Consider the following 18079-nt stretch of genomic DNA (forward strand, 5'->3'; position numbering starts at 1 on the left):
TGCTATGGACTTTGAAGAAGCACGAGTACAGGGAGAAAGGGACAAACGAGCTAAGTGGAAAGCACATCAAGCAAATCCTCATCACGACCATCTTCCATGTGGAAACCTATGTCCTCACTATGGGAGCCTGTGTGGATCCAGAATTGGCCTCCACAGTCACTTACGGACCCACCGTTAAAGACCTTATCTTGGAAGACAATCTTACTCAGCCACGAATGATCGCCAATGAATGACTACTTTAAACAGCCATGGCTTCCTCCAAAGAATCCTGGGAACTGTAGTTTGTTAAGGGTGCTGAGAACTGTTAGGAGACCCACATAGAGCTTCCCCCTGGAAAGAGGGGTTGATTGTTTAACCAAACTAGCAAACTACAGTTCCCATGTTTCTTTGGGGGAAGTAATGTTGCTTTAAATGTATAGTGAAGATGGGGCCACAGTGTGATATAATGGATTAGGGATGGAAAGGTCTGACAATTTCAGTTCTTGCAGTTTTTCATTTTTCCAGTCTTACATTCAGTTCTCTCCACACTTCTGTAGCAATTTGCTTTTTTTTTAATCCTCATGAAACTTTTCCAGCATGTTAGTGTGAATTTATCCTAATAAATACATTTTTGTACAGTTTTGACTAATGTACACATTTTTGCTAGCAGATTCTTATACATAGTCATTTTTATGCACACATTCCCCTTACATATGCATTTTTGTCAACATTGGTTGGCTGGCAAACTGCACTGCAAAATTCAGATAAGTGCAAATTTCAAAGGATGGCTGTGTTTCAATTCTTACATTGTTTCGGAAAGTGTGAATTTGATAGATTCAGCTTGAAATGCAAACTGAATCAAATCTCTTTCCTACCCCTATAATGGATAGATGGCTGGACAAAGGCTGGGATGTTCTGGGTTCAACTTCCTACTTAAGTTCACTGAGTGATCTGGGGCTAGGTTCTCTCTCTCTTTCTCAGCCCAACCTGCCGCACAGGATTGTTGTGATAGAAGCAAGGGACATCTACACTACCTCCAGCTCTTTGGAAAGCTGGGCAGCATAAAAAAGCAGCATAACTTTTTGTAAAAAAAAAATGGGAGGCTTCTTCAGCATGATTTAGGGAAATTATTTCTCATTTTCTGACAGCGCTTGTATGCAACCACAATCACATTTGGGAGAGAAAAATCCATCATCAGAGGTGTCACAGCTTCTAGGCTGGATTTCTGAGCAAGTACCATGGATTCTCCCCGAGATCAACCCCCCCCAACGCAGAAAGAATGTGTATGTGCACACGCACACACACACTGCTTTTTCCAATGGATCTGGGTAAAAGTCAGATCCAGCAAATTAATCTGAGCCTTGAAAAGCACATAGAGCTGAATGAGGAAATGGGAAAGAGTGCCATTTTGCCAAGTTCCTCCTTCAGCTGTATGTACTTTTCAAGGGGAAAAAGGTAGCCACCCTCACCACCTCATGACCACAGGGGCAGTGAGTGCGAGGGCTCGAAGGCTTTGCAGGTATCATGGACAGATCACAAGGGTACCACTGCACCCGTGGGCACATGTTGGCGACTCCTACATTATGGCTAAGAAATCTCAGCTCTCACAATTTATGGACACGTTACGACCCTCCTGGCTTCCTACCTGATACGATCACCATCCTTTCTCTTGAGCTCTGCATCCCTCTGCAGCACTTTCATCAGCTTCCCATACTCGTCTTCCGTCAGAAAGCTGAGGTCTAGCATCTTTCCCTCAGCGTTGTCCAGCCAATCAGAGCATCAGCACTTTTGAAGCAGCAGCTACAGCAGCAAAGAGGCCATGAAAAGCCTTGAACAGACAGCCCGAAGGGTTATTTTATTTAAAGTCTTGAGTCAGAATGCACAGGGAGCCGCAGGGGGCGCTTCACACCAGCATGCCTTGGGAGAGGACCCTCTAGGATCCAGGCGGCCACTTCAAAGGACAGATCTGTTCTTCTGTGCTTTGGTCCTCTACACGGCATGCCTGAGTAAATCAAAACAGTCTCGGTTTCCAGTTGAGTTTGGCCCTTTTCACTTTGTCCATGCACGGGGGGAAGTGTAAATGAAACAACTTCTCAAAGCACCTAACTGAAAAGATGGGCTGACTGTTGGGTGCAAGAGAGAACTAGAGGACAGAAGGATCCATTGTTCCAGCATCTGCCTCCTTTAACCAAGAAGTCTGCCAGTCTGGTTCCGTCACTCCTGCAAAGAGGAGAGGGGGAAAAAAGCAAGCACTGAGATATGTTTTTAGATAAAGGCGACATGCGGCGATCGCATGTGAACACTGAGGATGTTTATTTCCGCCTGAGCACATGACATTCGAGCAAGCAACACAGTGTCTGTGTTTGTGTCTAACTGTAAGCGCTCTCTCTTTCTGAGACGTAGTGACAGCAAGAATCTTAGTCTAAGCAAGTTGCATAAGAAAACAAAGTAGACAGGATTCACAAACTGTCTTAAAGTTCCTGTTTTTTTTTGTTTTGTAAAGGAAAGATCTGTTTGCTTCAGCTTGATCATTCCAACCTGTAAGCAGATGGAAAGGGCATCTGCTCACTTTGAGGGTTACAACAAAAAAGCCTTGTAGTTAAAGGGCTAACATATTGATTATGGCGGGAGTTCTCAAACTGTGGTCCACTGGCCACCAGTGGTCCATGACATTCATTCAGGTGGTCCACAGCATATCTTTGAAAAAACACTTACAAGTTGAATTCTGTGGAATTCTATGGAATACAAACGGAAATACAATAAAATACAATACAAGAAATCAAAGAAGCAATAAGAATATGATTAAAAATCACACAGCATCTACCACAGAGCATTGTAATTGCTACCACAGGCAGAAACATCATTAAGTGGTCCACCAGTACCCTCACTAATATTCAAGGGGTCTGTGGGGAGAAAGGTTTGGGAACCACTGGATTAGGGGAAAAATTCAATTCTGTTCACACTGAAAGGCATACCTACCCAATTTGCATGAAACAATGCACAGACTGAAACACAGCCATCCTTTAACATTCACACTTCTCTGAATGCATATACTAGGGTAAATTGTGCATAAAGACACACATATCAGTAACAGGAAAATGTATTACATTAGGGGAAATTGCTTTGCAAAAAATGTGTATGTTATGCAAAACTGCATATAAATATGTGTAAGTTAGGAGAAATTCACACTAAAACGCTGATGAGGATTTAAAAACAAAATCACAAACTGATGTGGAAATGTGAGGAACTTAACTTAAGATTGGTACCATCTTAGAATGTGTGTGTGTGTTTTAAATTACAGGAATTTATGATCCACGCTACCGGTATATTTTCCCCATGCAGCAAAGAGCAGCTTCAAGTGGAGGCCATTAATATCAGGAAAACAGCAAATGATTAAGCATCTTCCCTCCCTCTGTGCTACTTTAAAATGAAAAGGGGATGGGCAAGAAATAATCACAGGAATTCTGATCACAGATCTCTCAGCATCTCCTCTAGTTTGACCTTGAGAAATAGGTGCTCTTGAAAGCTGCCTTGCTGAGCAACACAGTTTTAAGATTTGTCTCTAAGAGAGGGATTGGCCAGGTGTGGGGAACCTTTGGCTCTCCAGATGTTGCTGAACTACAACTCCCATCAGCACCAGCAAGCATGGGCCATGGCCAAGGATTATGAAAGCTGTAGTTCAGCAACATCTGTAGGGCTAAAAGATCCCCACACCTGGGCTAGACTCTCAGTTCCTGACATCTGATGTGATTCCCTGCCACCACAGCAATCCTGTTCTTGCTCAGAGCCCTCCAAAACCCTGCACCAACTTTCCTTTCACATTCAGTGACATTTTAGCCTACAGTTCGCAGAGTAGTTTCACAGTCAGTCCCTCTTTCCAGAGAACTCCAGGGACTGTAGGTCTGTGAGGGAAATAGGGGTCCCCTAACAATTCTCAGCATTTTTCACAAACTACAGTTTCCAGGATTCTTTGGGGGAAGCCATGACTGTTTAAACCGGTACAAATAGCACTTTAAATGCCTAGTGTGGATGTGACGATAATCCCCCTTTACTCTTCCTCCCCTCAGGCAATTAGAATAACGTGAGGAGGAGTTAACAGCCTGAACTGTGCATGCAAAAAGAAAAAAGGCCCATGTGCATTTTTTCCCCAAAAGAAAACTCATCACGTTGAAAAGGCCAGGCTTGTAAGAAACTGGTCCTTAAGAAATGTGCACTCCTGTTTTCTTTCAGTGCTGCTAAACTCACAGTACCCAGCTGGGAGAATTAAATAGAATTTGCAACTATTTGCCTCTCTTGTGTACGTATCGTGCCTTCAGCCACAAAGAAGACGCTTTTGTACACCCTGTGCATTTCGTTGGTCATATTTGTTCTACACGCTTCTGAGCCTCCAGTAGCCTCAGGAAAAAAATAAATAAAAGGAGCCATAAAAGTTTTCATTGGAATCTCCTGTTCACATGCTGTTGATTTAATGGCACCTACAGGGTAAAATCAACTGGCAAAGGACAATTGAATTGCATAAAACAGATCTTTGCCTCTGTTACTGTTTCTTAACGAAAGTGCAAAGCTTGGAGATCTCTGTCTCGGAGACTAGCAGTAATGGTGGGAGCTTGGCTGGGTAAAGGTGCTTGTTCTTTCCAGATACTGGCTTTGTCCCACTTCCATATGAATGCTGACACCAGGTGGAAAGCTCTGGAACTTGCAATCTCCATGCATTTTAAGATGGAATTAACTTAAAACAGTAAGATTGTAGTCCAAAACACCTGGAGCTCACCAGTTTGGGAAAGGCTGCATCAAAGCATATATACTGGAGTGGCCATGACTGGGTGGAATGCATGGGCAGGTAGAGAAGATGGCAGCAACCCAAACTAGTATACGCTCATTCTATTGCTGCCACGCTGCAAAATGGACTGATTTGCAGGATTTATTTATTTATTCATTTAACATACTTCTATCCCACAATGGGGCACTCAGGGTGGCTCACAATGCCATCATACACAATATGTAACAACACAAAAAAACTTAAAATAAATAAAAATACATCAAATACAAGTTAACAATGCAAGGGGAGTGATACTAAAAGGGGACTAAAGAGGTAAAACTAGAAAGGGGGAAAAACAAAACCAGTTTCAGGCTAAACCTTCAGTCCCTCTCTGAGGCTCTCCGGAACAAGATGTTTTTCAGAAGTCTCCAAATCAGGGAGGGAGCAGAGCGGGCTTCTTGGGGTAGGGTATTCCAAAGCCTTGAGGCCATGGCTGAAAAGGCTCTCTCCTGTGTGCAAGCCAGTCTAACATCTTTCTAACATCAAAAGGGAAAATGTTGCATTGAGGGGAGTGGAGAAGAAAGAAAACAGCCTGGTGAGCTGCTGCGCCCTGAGAGGAGTGGAGAAGAAACAGCCTGGTGAGCTGCTGCCACAACTCATCGGTGGCTCCTCCCTCCCTCATCTGCCACCACAGTGGCTTCTAAGGGACTATCCCCCGCCCGAGGGGAGAAGAAAGAGAAGCAGCCTGGTGAGCTCCTACCATCCTCTTCCTCCTCCAACTGTCACCACAGGAGCTTCTGAAAGACCATCTTGCCCTGTGGGGAGCACAGAAAAAGTAGTGGAGGGCTGTAGCTCAGCGGCAGAGCATCTGCCTTGCATGTAGAAGGCCCCAAGCTAAACTTCACAACACAACATTGGCACAGTTAACTTGCCACCCTAACATCTCACTTTAAATAGACCTTCAAACCAGTAACTACCACCTTTGTTCTAAAGCCCATTGTAGCAGAGTTCATAAATAATGGTTATTCAAAAGAGAAGACATTTTTAATCTTGCATGCCATGCTGAGATACATTTTGATCTAGGACGCTGCTAAGCAGCTCCTTATTTTCCTCCCCGTGTCCTTGTGTGACTTGACAGTTTGGCTTGCCATTGGTATAGGCAGTACCAACGGCAAAACAATGGAATGACTTGCAAACATAGGACAATCTATTCTGCACTGAAACATCGAGCTGTTCCCAGGAAGGGTTGAGCAAAACTGGGGCATAAACAGATCCTGAAACTTCTGTGATAGTTCTACTTCTATAACAACAACATTATAATTTTATGGTTCTTTTAGTGTTGAAATTATTATTATTAATTATTGCTATTGTATTATTATTGCCAGGCTCACATCAGTGCCCCTCTATATGCATAAGGCTGGCCCTAACAATAGGTAGAGTGATTTAGCTGATTTTGGATATCATGAAAGGGGAACAAATTATTATTATTATTATTATTATTATTATTATTATTATTATTATTATTATTATTATTACATTGTTACTGCCAGGGAGACACTTTTTGGGATGTTCTGCCTCAGGTGCCAAAATAATTTGACTGGTCTTGGGCGCTATGCACCTTTAATTTTTTTTTAATATTACTTAGTGCTATCTACAACACTGCATCAAAACCTTTTAATATATCCACAATAATAATTTCTTCAGTTTTGTTTTGATTCCAATGGAAAATAGATAAGCATTCAGTTCTTTTGAAAGGTCTTAGTTGTCTGAATTCATCCCTCCTTTTGTTGTTTATAACTGGTCATTTTGCTCATTACCACAATGTCCCTGGTCTTCCTCAGCCATTGATCAATTGTTGAAACCATAACACTTTCCCAAATTTTGGCAATCATAACCCAAGCTGCTATTAACATATGAGGCAACAAAACAATCATCTCTCTCCTGGACTGATATTTCACATGGCTGAGAAGCACTGTAATAGGGTCCACTTGCAGGTCACATATCTAATAATATTGTAAATCCCCAACCCCAGCCCAATATTAATTGTACTACATTCCCCTCATATATGTGCAAATGTGCCCTTTTTGGTTACATGCACCTTGACTCGGAAAGGGGATGCTGGTGCTGCTCCATCTCAAGCAGTGAAATGTTTTGGGCTGGCCCTGCTGACATGCACAAAACCAAAAGCCACCTTGGACAGTTTAGATCCCTAAGGCCACATTCACACCAGAGATTTATTCCACTTTAGACAGTCATGGCTTCCCTCAAAGAATCCTGGGAAGTGTAGTTTGTGAAGGGTACTGAAAGCTTTTAGGAGACTAATGTTCCACTCACAGAGCTACAGGTCTGATTTTTCTGGGAAGAGGAAATCGCTGTTAAACCACCCTGACAAACTAGCTCTGTGAGGAGAATTGGCGTCTCCTAACAACTTTCAGCACCCTTCACAAACTACACTTCCCATGATTCTTTGGGGGAAGCCATGACTGTTTAAACTGGAATAAAAGTGGAATAAATGTCTGGTGTGAATGTGGCCTAAGTTGAGTGCTGCTTCTCTAAATGGGCATAGCTTCCCGTCTATGAAATGCTCTCTCCAGGCAGACCTACCTGGTGCCAACTTTGTTACCACTTTGACACTAGGCAAAGGCACAACGAGTCCAGGGCGTGGTACCATCTGTTGGCTTTCTCTTGCACAGGCCACATCTGCACTTCACATTTAAAGCAGTATTATACCAGTTTAACAGTCCTGGCTTCCACCTAAAAGAATCCTGGGAACTATCATTTGTGAAGGGTGCTCAGAGACGTTAGGAGATCCCTACTTCCCTCACAGAGTTGCAATTCTCAGAATATCTTAACAATCACTCACTCTCCCCAGGGAACTCTGGGAATTGTTGTTCTGTGTTGGGAATGGGTGGGGTCTCCTAAAAACTCTCAGCACTCTTAAAAAACGACTCTTTCCAGGATTCTTTGGGGGAAGCCATGACGGTTCAAAGTGGCATAATACTGCTTTTAATGTAAGATGTCGATAGGAAGGAATGTAGGAAGCTGCCTTCTCCTGAGTCAGACCATTGGTCCATCTAGCCCAGTATTGTCTACACTGACTGGCAGAGACTCTCTAGGGTTTCAGACAGGATCCTCTCCCAGCCTTACCAGGGATTGAACCTGGACCTTCTGCGTGCAAGGCAGACGTTCTGCCACTGAGCTATGGCCTTTCCCATGTGGCCTTAGTCTCAGTGCTGCCTTTGTGGAACTCCTCAGAGAGAAGGATGGGGCAAGCCTACAATGAGTTGGCTCCGCCTGCCATTGGCTCTGGCTCCACCTACTGTTGGGCTCCCTGCCTTCCGCCCTACCAGTTCCAGTGGGCACCAGCCATGACTGCAAAGACATTTTTTGTTTTCACAGGCACTTGGACACCGTCAATGATAGGATGTTTTAACCTTGACTGTGCATTCTTATATTTTATTCTTTAAATCGCTTGCGGGAAGCGAAACATAAATCCGGTAAACCTAACCTAACCTAAATTGCGTAGTTAGATGTTGTGCTATGCACCTGAAAAGAGAAAGAGAGAGGTAAGAAAAGATACTTGATATATTAAGGTCTCTCCTATGCTTGCTTTTTTGCCCTCTCAGTTTAGCACACAAATCAACTGCATGGGAAACTGTCATCTGCCTGGGTGTCTTGAACAGAGCAGGCCCAAGACATTTCCCTGCCTGAGGCATAGAACGACATGGTGCCCCCACCTCCATGCGCAAGAGGACTTTCATTTCCTGCCCCACCTGCACACCCCTAACTATGCTCCGGAGGGTCCCCAACCCCCCGGAGTTGATTTTGAGGGCACGTGAGGTGGGGGAGTTGGAATGGACAGGAGAGGAAAAGAAGTTCTACTACACAGACGGACATGTGTTGCACCAGCAGAGCTGCCGCGTTGGATACAATCCAATCTACAGAAAATGACTGGACTGGCAGATGGATCTGGTGATGGGATGCCGTCCTTCAACGCATCTGAGGGCGGCAGTTGGGTGCAAGCGAAACAGAACAGATCATGAGTCACAAGCTTCTGCACTATACATTTAATGCACTGTTATGCCATTTTACCAGTCATGGCTTTCCCCCCAATATCCTGGGAACTGGAGCTTGCTAAGGGTGCTGAGGGTTGTTAGGAGACTCCTGTTCCCCTCACAGAACTACAGTTCCCAGAGCTTCACAATTAATCACTCTTCTCGGGCAATTCCGGGAATTGTAGCTCTTTAAATGTCTAGTGCAGACGTGGCCAAAGTCAACATGCTTAAAAAATAGTGGCTGGTAGGCACTGAGTTCCACACTCCCTCTCAGAATATTTTCTCCCACTCCTGAAAGTTTACAGGATAGGCGGTTCACTTTTCTTTTACACCATGCCTCCAAAAGCCTTCATGTTGAAGCAAACATTATCAGCAGAGTTTGAAAAAACACCCATTTAGTAAATTGCATCCCAGGCCAAATTGTGAAAAGTGAGTTGTGCAAGTCAGCTCCAACCAAAGGTGAAAAAGTATGGCCCCTTACTGGGAAAGACACATGAGGTGCCCTCGAAATGCCTAAAAAATCCAGCTCTGTGAAGAAGGAATTGCTGAGCTGGCAACAGCCTCACTGGAAAACAAAGAGCGCTGTGTGGTTTATCGCAAAACAGCCACCGAGCAGAGCTCTCTTCCCATTCCACCTGTGTTTTTCCCCCTGAGGGTCAAGACCTGACTCTGTCAATATCCAGAAATAATCTCACCCTTCAGAAATGCTCCCCTGAAAGCTTTCATTGTTTCAGTTTGCCAGCCTCAAAACGGAACCCTTGCAAGCAAAGTCATCTGCTACCTCCAACTTGTCATGGCTTCCCACCCCCCCAGCTACGACATGTGGGACCTGCAAAAAAATGTTGCAGTATATCCCTACTCCCTAAGGTGAATGTACCTGTTTCTCTTACGGAGTGCATTCCCTATTTCCCAAAAGACTTTCTGCCCGAAACAGGAGTGTTGTAGTCCTTGTTCAGGCCTTCCCTTAAGAACATAAGAACATAAGAAGAGCCTGCTGGATCAGGCCAGTGGCCCATCTAGTCCAGCATCCTGTTCTCACAGTGGCCAACCAGGTGCCTGGGGGAAGCCCGCAAGCAGGACCCGAGTGCAAGAACACTCTCCCCTCCTGAGGCTTCCGGCAACTGGTTTTCAGAAGCATGCTGCCTCTGACTAGGGTGGCAGAGCACAGCCATCATGGCTAGTAGCCATTGATAGCCCTGTCCTCCATGAATTTGTCTAATCTTCTTTTAAAGCCGTCCAAGCTGGTGGCCATTACTGCATCTTGTGGGAGCAAATTCCATAGTTTAACTATGCGCTGAGTAAAGAAGTACTTCCTTGTGTCTGTCCTGAATCTTCCAACATTCAGCTTCTTTGAATGTCCATGAGTTCTAGTATTATGAGAGAGGGAGAAGAACTTTTCTCTATCCACTTTCTCAATGCCATGCATAATTTTATACACTTCTATCATGTCTCCTCTGACCCGCCTTTTCTCTAAACTAAAATGCCCCAAATGCTGCAACCTTTCCTCGTAAGGGAGTCGCTCCATCCCCTTGATCATTCTGGTTGCCCTCTTCTGAACCTTTTCCAACTCTATAATATCCTTTTTGAGATGAGGCGACCAGAACTGTACACAGTATTCCAAATGCGGCCGCACCATAGATTTATACAACGGCATTATGATATCGGCTGTTTTATTTTCAATACCTTTCCTAATTATTGCTAGCATGGAATTTGCCTTTTTCACAGCTGCCGCACACTGGGTCGACATTTTCATCGTGTTGTCCACTACAACCCCGAGGTCTCTCTCCTGGTCGGTCACCGCCAGTTCAGACCCCATGAGCGTATATGTGAAATTAAGATTTTTTGCTCCAATATGCATAATTTTACACTTGTTTATATTGAATTGCATTTGCCATTTTTCCGCCCATTCACTCAGTTTGGAGAGGTCTTTTTGGAGCTCTTCGCAATCCCTTTTTGTTTTAACAACCCTGAACAATTTAGTGTCGTCAGCAAACTTGGCCACTTCACTGCTCACTCCTAATTCTAGGTCATTAATGAACAAGTTGAAAAGTACAGGTCCCAATACCGATCCTTGAGGGACTCCACTTTCTACAGCCCTCCATTGGGAGAACTGTCCGTTTATTCCTACTCTCTGCTTTCTGCTTCTTAACCAATTTCTTATCCACAAGAGGACCTCTCCTCTTATTCCATGACTGCTAAGCTCCCTCAGAAGCCTTTGGTGAGGTACCTTGTCAAACGCTTTTTGAAAGTCTAAGTACACTATGTCCACTGGATCACCTCTATCTATATGCTTGTTGACACTCTCAAAGAATTCTAATAGGTTACTGAGACAGGACTTTCCCTTGCAGAAGCCATGCTGGCTCTGCTTCAGCAAGGCTTGTTCTTCTATGTGCTTGGTTAATCTAGCTTTAATAATACTTTCTACCAGTTTTCCAGGGACAGAAGTTAAGCTAACTGGCCTGTAATTTCCGGGATCCCCTCTGGATCCCTTTTTGAAGATTGGTGTTACATTTGCCACTTTCCAGTCCTCAGGCACGGAGGAGGACCCGAGGGACAAGTTACATATTTTAGTTAGCAGATCAGCAATTTCACCTTTGAGTTCTTTGAGAACTCTCGGGTGGATGCCATCCGGGCCCGGTGATTTGTCAGTTTTTATATTGTCCATTAAGCTTAGAACTTCCTCTCTCGTTACCACTATTTGTCTTAGTTCCTCAGAATCCCTTCCTGCAAATGTTAGTTCAGGTTCAGGGATCTGCCCTATATCTTCCACTGTGAAGACAGATGCAAAGAATTCATTTAGCTTCTCTGCAATCTCCTTATCGTTCTTTAGTACACCTTTGACTCCCTTATCATCCAAGGGTCCAATTGTCTCCCTAGATGGTCTCCTGCTTTGAATGTATTTATAGAATTTTTTGTTGTTCACTTCCGGGAAGGGTGACTTAGCCTGTGCCTGCTTTTGAGACGGGCTCCTGCCTCAAAAGAAGCTTATTCAGATATATCAGTCAGATTTTTTTTTTTTTGACTGATTAAACTTCTCCCGGGTAGGGAGAAACGAAGAGATTAACCTCAAAGCCTATTTTTGTTGGGACGACCAGATCTCATTAATTTATGGGACGAGGTCCAGCCGACGAAGGTGGGACGGATTTTCAACAACAAGCTCTATCTGATAAAGCGAACGTTCATCTTATCTTCTAAGAGAGAACGCACTAACAGGCAAGCACCCTTCTTTCTATATTTTTCTTTTACTTGATTTAAATTGTTGCTGTTTAAAAGAGATTTGCCAGATTGATCGGTTTTTGACATCTCACTGGGGAGCCATAACTTCTCTCTGCTACTCACTAATTAATAGCTTATCTCTGTTTTTGTTGCAAAAAGCTGTCCTGGATTTGCATTCTAAAGATATACACAGAAGAGGGATTTCTATTCCAGATTTTTATTTTGAAGAATATTATATTGTCTGAGACTACTCTCTTTTTGGTCTATTTTATTTTGACGAATCTGTTTCCTGACGACCGCCATTAATTGTTTCGATCCTGGGAACTGCATTTTGTTTACTTAAGCATGGAGAGATAAGGCTGTCTGCTCTGTTTATACTGTGATGTCACCAAGTTTGGAGTATTAACCCAATTGTTGCTGAAATAAGAAGTGGTTTTCCTATATTTTTCTTTTAAAATGGCAATTAAGAAAGTGGCTGAGAATCTGGAAATAACTATGTTTCAGAAAATAATGGATGAGATTGAGATAACGAAACAAAACCTGCGACAGGGTTGTAAGGAGCTGAAAATTGAATTGAGTAAAATGAAGCAGGAGATTAAAGATATAGGGGTCCCTGTGAGAGAGGTGACCCTGGAAGGGGTCCCTGTGAGAGAGGAGACCCCGGAGATTGGAACAAACGTGGAACAGGAAAAAGATTTGGAGTCTATGGACTTTAGAAACAAAATCTATTGTTTGGAGACACAGGAGATTAAAGACATAGGGGTCCTTGTGAGAGAGGAGACCCTGGAGACTGGAACAGGGGTCCCTGTGAGAGAGGAGACCCTGGAGACTGGAACAGGGGTCCCTGTGAGAGAGGAGATCCCGGAGATTGGAACAAACGTGGAACAGGAACAAGATTTGGAGTCTATGGACTTTAGAAATAAAATCTATTGTTTGGAACTCAATGTTATCTCTGAAGAAATTAATGAAGATTCTAGAGATAAAGTTATCAATGGCATGGATAATCTTCTGGACTGGAATGATGTGATGGAGCCCAATATAGAGAAAATCTATGGAATTAATTGCAGCCATGTGACAATGGAAAAACTTTCAAGAGATGACCCAGTGTATTTTGAAAAAAAGAACAGAGATATGATTTTACAGCAGTATTTCAGCAACCTATTCAGAATGGATGGCAAGAAAATATTTGGGATAGAGGTAATTCCCATCAGACTCTTACTATATGACTATGGCTTTGACAGCAAGATTATTATGGAATACTGATAATGGAAGATTGGATACTGAAATTACTGGACTTAACAAGACTACTGAAGATGGAAGATGGAAAATGGAACTAATAGGGATAATAGAACAATGGCTACTGAAATTACTGAACCTAACAGATTCTGATGTGATGGATTAATTGAAATGTTTATTTTGACTATGGTTATGACAATAAGATTATCATAATTAGTAATGAGATGGATTAATCGATATGCTTATCTGGAAAAAAAAAATTGATAGATATATTTCTTAAAGAATTGAAACCTCTCTTTGACTTTTTGTGGAAAGAATAAAGTAATGTTTATGAGATTTGATGATTAAGTAAGATAACTACTGGAGGAAAGTGATTTTATAATATGACTTAAGAGACAGGATTGTTATATATTATAGACTTATAACTGATTTGATCTTTGACAAATGGGAAGTCAATATTTTACTCTTTATTTTTTTTTCTTTTTTTTTTCTTTTTTTTCTTTTTTGTTTAACTATTTTTGATTTTGTTTTTTGTCTTTGAATGTTTTATGATTTCGTCTTGTATGTTTTATGAAAATCTGAATAAAAATTATTGAAAAAAAAAAAAAAGAATTTTTTGTTGTTGGTTTTTATGTTCTTAGCAATGTGCTCCTCAAATTCTTTTTTAGCATCCCTTATTGTCTTCTTGCATTTCTTTTGCCAGAGTTTGTGTTCTTTTTTATTTTCTTCATTCGGACAAGACTTCCATTTTCTGAAGGAAGACTTTTTGCCTCTAAGAGCTTCCTTGACTTTGCTCGTTAACCATGCTGGCATCTTCTTGGCCCTGGCGGTACCTTTTCTGATCTGCGGTATGCACTCCAGTTGAGCTTCTAATATAGTGTTTTTAAACAACTTCCAAGCATTTTCGAGTGATGTGACCCTCTGGACTTTGTTTTTCAGCTTTCTTTTTACCAGTCCCCTCATTTTTGTGAAGTTTCCTCTTTTGAAGTCAAATGTGACCGTGTTGGATTTTCTTGGCAATTGGCCAGTTACATGTATGTTTAATTTAATAGCACTGTGGTCACTGCTCCCAATCGGTTCAACAACACTTACATCTCGCACCAGGTCCCGGTCCCCACTGAGGATTAAGTCCAGGGTTGCCGTCCCTCTGGTCGGTTCCATGACCAACTGATCTAGGGAATAGTCATTTAGAATATCTAGAAACTTTGCTTGGCAGATTCAGGAGTGAGGGGAAAGGACATTTTTTTTTAATCGTTCTTCCAAGGCCTTTCCCTGCTGTGCTGGGTGGAGGTAGAAGGATTTTAATAATTTTGTCATGGCTACTTGTTTTTAAATGTCTGATTTCAACTGGTGTTTTCTTATGAATATTTCTGATTGCATTATAAATTAAGAGTGTTACCTGCAACTCGGGAAGATTGTAGCACAATGAGCAGATTTTCGTCCATTAGGGCAAATGGGACAGTGCCCCACAAACTCAGCTTGCCTCCAGCCAGCCCCCGCCTGCCTTCCCTTCTGACTTACATCAGTCCAGGGAATGGTTGGGGAAAACTAGAATTAGTTGGCTCCGCATATCACTGGCTCCACCTACTGTTTGGGCTCCCTACCTTTCCCCCTACCAGTCCCAGTGGGCATTAGCCACTGTTGCTTATATTCTTTTATGTAGAGTGCTTAGAGGTGCTTTTTTGTTATTTTTAAAAAGAGGTATATAAATCCTGTTAAATAAATCAACCTTGATCATTTAGTAAAGAAATAAATAGATCTTGTCAACTGAATGAATGAATGCATAAATAAATAAATGTTAAATAAATAAATAACCTGACCCAAACCTGAGCATTTTATAGCTACACAGGGAAGGGCGGGTGGTGGTTCTGGAGACTGGGAAAAAGAAAAGGTTCCTTGTTCTTTTCCTTTCTTTCCTCCTGAAACATCCGGGTTTAGTGCTGCGAGAGCAGTTTTGAAACTCTGCAGCATTTATTTATTTGTTCATTCTTTGTGCTTATAGCCCACCCTTCACCAGTGGTCCCCAGGGTGGCTTACAAAAATATCCCAATTAAAATAAGGACAATATACGTTATACAATATCCATTAAAATAATAAACTAAAACCACAAAAACGAAAAATATCAGAATAAGCAACAGCAGCAAAGGACACCAGTGCACAGCCATGCATCCTCCTAAGGCTGCATACATACAACATTTTATTTTAGAATCGATGAAGACTACCTTTCCCCCCCCTACATAGTCCACACACAATTTAGATCTACTGAATATATTTTTGCCCCTGAAAAGCGCTTCTTGAGAAACGGGTTTCATTTTGAAAATAAAAGCTCAATGCAGATTGACTCTGGTTTACCCCACTGTGTGCCCATTTGAAAAAAAGATGTAGGTGCATCCTGGCAATTGGGGGCAGGGTGGGGTATCCACACCTACCCATTACTCATTGCGGGTGGGCGCATACCGAGATCGCAACTACCACTTCCTTTTTTGTTTACCTGGGGCATGTGCGGCGAGGAATAACCTAATCAAGGGGAGGGTTTTCAAATGCGCATCAAGTAACCACACCCACTCTTGTGGATGGCAGGATGTAGAATCAATCTAGATTAAAAGCAGCAATTTGAGGATGAGCATGAACAATTCTGGGTTGAGAAAAAACTACATTTTTGTGTTACAAACAGGTTAGTGTGTACACAGACTAATCCTGCATCCTCTCAGAGGATTTCTGTAAAATGTTAGAGACGTGCAGGGCTGTGGAGTCGGAGTCGTGGAGTCGGAAGCAATGTTGGGTGGAGTCGGAGTTGGTAGAAATGTACCGACTCCGACTTCAAAATAAATTTTGATTGACAAATTTTTAAAAATATAAATTCAAAATGTCAAAGAAGCTTCCCATGAAGTCAGCTGTAGTTGAGCATTTCACCATAACTCAAGACGGAAAACATTTTGTGTGTCAGTGTATGACACAGGACCCAGATGAAGACAAATGCTGTGATGCCAAGATCAGCGCATATTCAGGCAGCGATAAAAATGCTCCTATGAGAGCTTCCAATTTAAAAAGACATTTACAGCCCTTTCCAGGGCTGTGGAGTTGGAAGCAATTTTGGGTGGAGTCGGAGTTGGAGAGTAGAAAAATAGAGGAGTCGGAGTCAGAGGTTTGGCGTACCGACTCCACAGCCCTGGAGACTTGAGCATCCCAATGCCTTCTTGCACCCCATCACCTCTAGTTCCCTTCCCTCAAAAATGACACATCAACATTCCAGAGGAAGGTCTTAAGTCCTTGGCCATCTGGTTTGGTTTTTTTAATCTTGTAGCCCTTGGGGTGAAAAAGATTCCTCACCATTACTACATGGAATGAATGCAAAACGCTACTCATTGTCCATAACGATAGTGGGACAGTAAGATATTTAACTGCTGTAGTTTAAATATTTGGGAATAGTGTTGATTCTATAGGTGTAGTATGTTTAACTAGCCTAGGTTACAGGATGTAGCTTCTGGTAATTTCTGTATTGTTTAGATCACAAACAAATGCACCAATGTGACACTGAACAGATGTTTGCATATAAAACATGCACTGCCTGGAATATTTAAATAGTCTTTCTCAGTGCTCGAATGACAGGGAAATTAGGGAAGCCCCAGACTCGTTAACTATTGCTTTCAGAAGGGTACAGGGCAGGATAAGGCCATAATTTGACTAAAGCTGCAAGTCATTGGATGGGAGTTGTAAATTTCATAAACACAGCCAATGTAGTGTGGTAAGAGTGTTGAATTAGGACTGAGGAGACCCAAATTCAAATCCACACTTGGCCAGGGAGCTCACTGGCTGATCCTGGCCTGGAAACACTAAGCCACAGTTTGTTTAACACACAATGAGTTAACCATGAGTTGTGCCACAGATGCCCAAACAAACCATGGGTTGTTTCGTGACAGTTTGTTTTGTTCCCCAGATGCTCTGGCCTCATGCCTTTGCAACTTAACAATTATGGGGGGTGAAGTTGTTAAACAAACACATGCGTAAAGAAGGCTGCTGGCTTTGCACATAAAGCCAAGCCATAGTTGAAACAAACCAAGGTTTATAAACCAATCGTCTACATTGACTGCTAGCCGGTCTCCAGAAATTGGTGCCATTAACACGCAGCGCTTTACTCAGCAATACAACCAAGCAGTGGAGACAGGTTTGGCTCCGATGTCAGTGGGGCAGTGAATCTGCTCTGGGTTTTAGTCTAAATTTTCAAGGAGCTGTTCCTTGAAAGTTTGAACTAAAACCCAGAGTGCATGCACTGCCCCACTGACATCAGAGCCACCAGTCTCCATTGCTGCCAAGAGGGTCCTAAAAAACACAACAGTGGTGGCTTACCACATTTTGAAGAGCATGAAATAATACTCACTGCCATCAAAGAGGATGGCCCCTGTAAAACCATTAAGTCCAGAGTCTAAAATTACCTAACACAAGACTTTCCAGCTCCACCTGGAGATAATGGGGATTGAACCCGAGAACCATTACATGCAAAGTACGTGCTCGCCAGAGCTTTATTTTTCGCAGAAAATTTTCCATTTCATAAGTTCATTAGTAACCCTAAATAGATGCCAAATGTAAATAAGTGTTAGGCAAGCGTGGCAGTTTTCAAAGTTTTTAGCTTTTGTTGCTACACATTGTAAAATAAACATGCTGGCTTAGATCACTCTCTAAGGGCATCGTACATTTTTCCAATGCAAATGCCCCTTGCCCCATAATTTTCTCCACTTCAAAATTTTCTGGAAAATCCACATTTGTTTTGTTTTATTTACAGAAATTTAGATAGGTCTTAATCAGAAAAAACTCTCAGCAGTGTACATAATAAAAT

General features: G+C 42.4%; 1 protein-coding gene across 2 annotated transcripts in view; it reads right to left on the reverse strand.

The window, feature by feature from the left end:
• Window positions 1–18079, reverse strand: part of LOC133371321 (synaptotagmin-like protein 2) — a 92490-nt gene that overhangs the window by 64190 nt on the left and 10221 nt on the right. For both annotated transcript variants that reach the window (XM_061598615.1, XM_061598616.1), the window contains one exon: window positions 1625–2199. In XM_061598615.1, coding sequence (XP_061454599.1) covers window positions 1625–1725 — 101 coding nt within the window. In that variant the 5' untranslated portion in view covers window positions 1726–2199. The remainder of the gene's footprint in view (window positions 1–1624; window positions 2200–18079) is intronic.

This window comes from Rhineura floridana, chromosome 16 (genome assembly GCF_030035675.1).
Source record: "Rhineura floridana isolate rRhiFlo1 chromosome 16, rRhiFlo1.hap2, whole genome shotgun sequence".
Taxonomy (NCBI): Eukaryota; Metazoa; Chordata; class Lepidosauria; order Squamata; family Rhineuridae; genus Rhineura; species Rhineura floridana.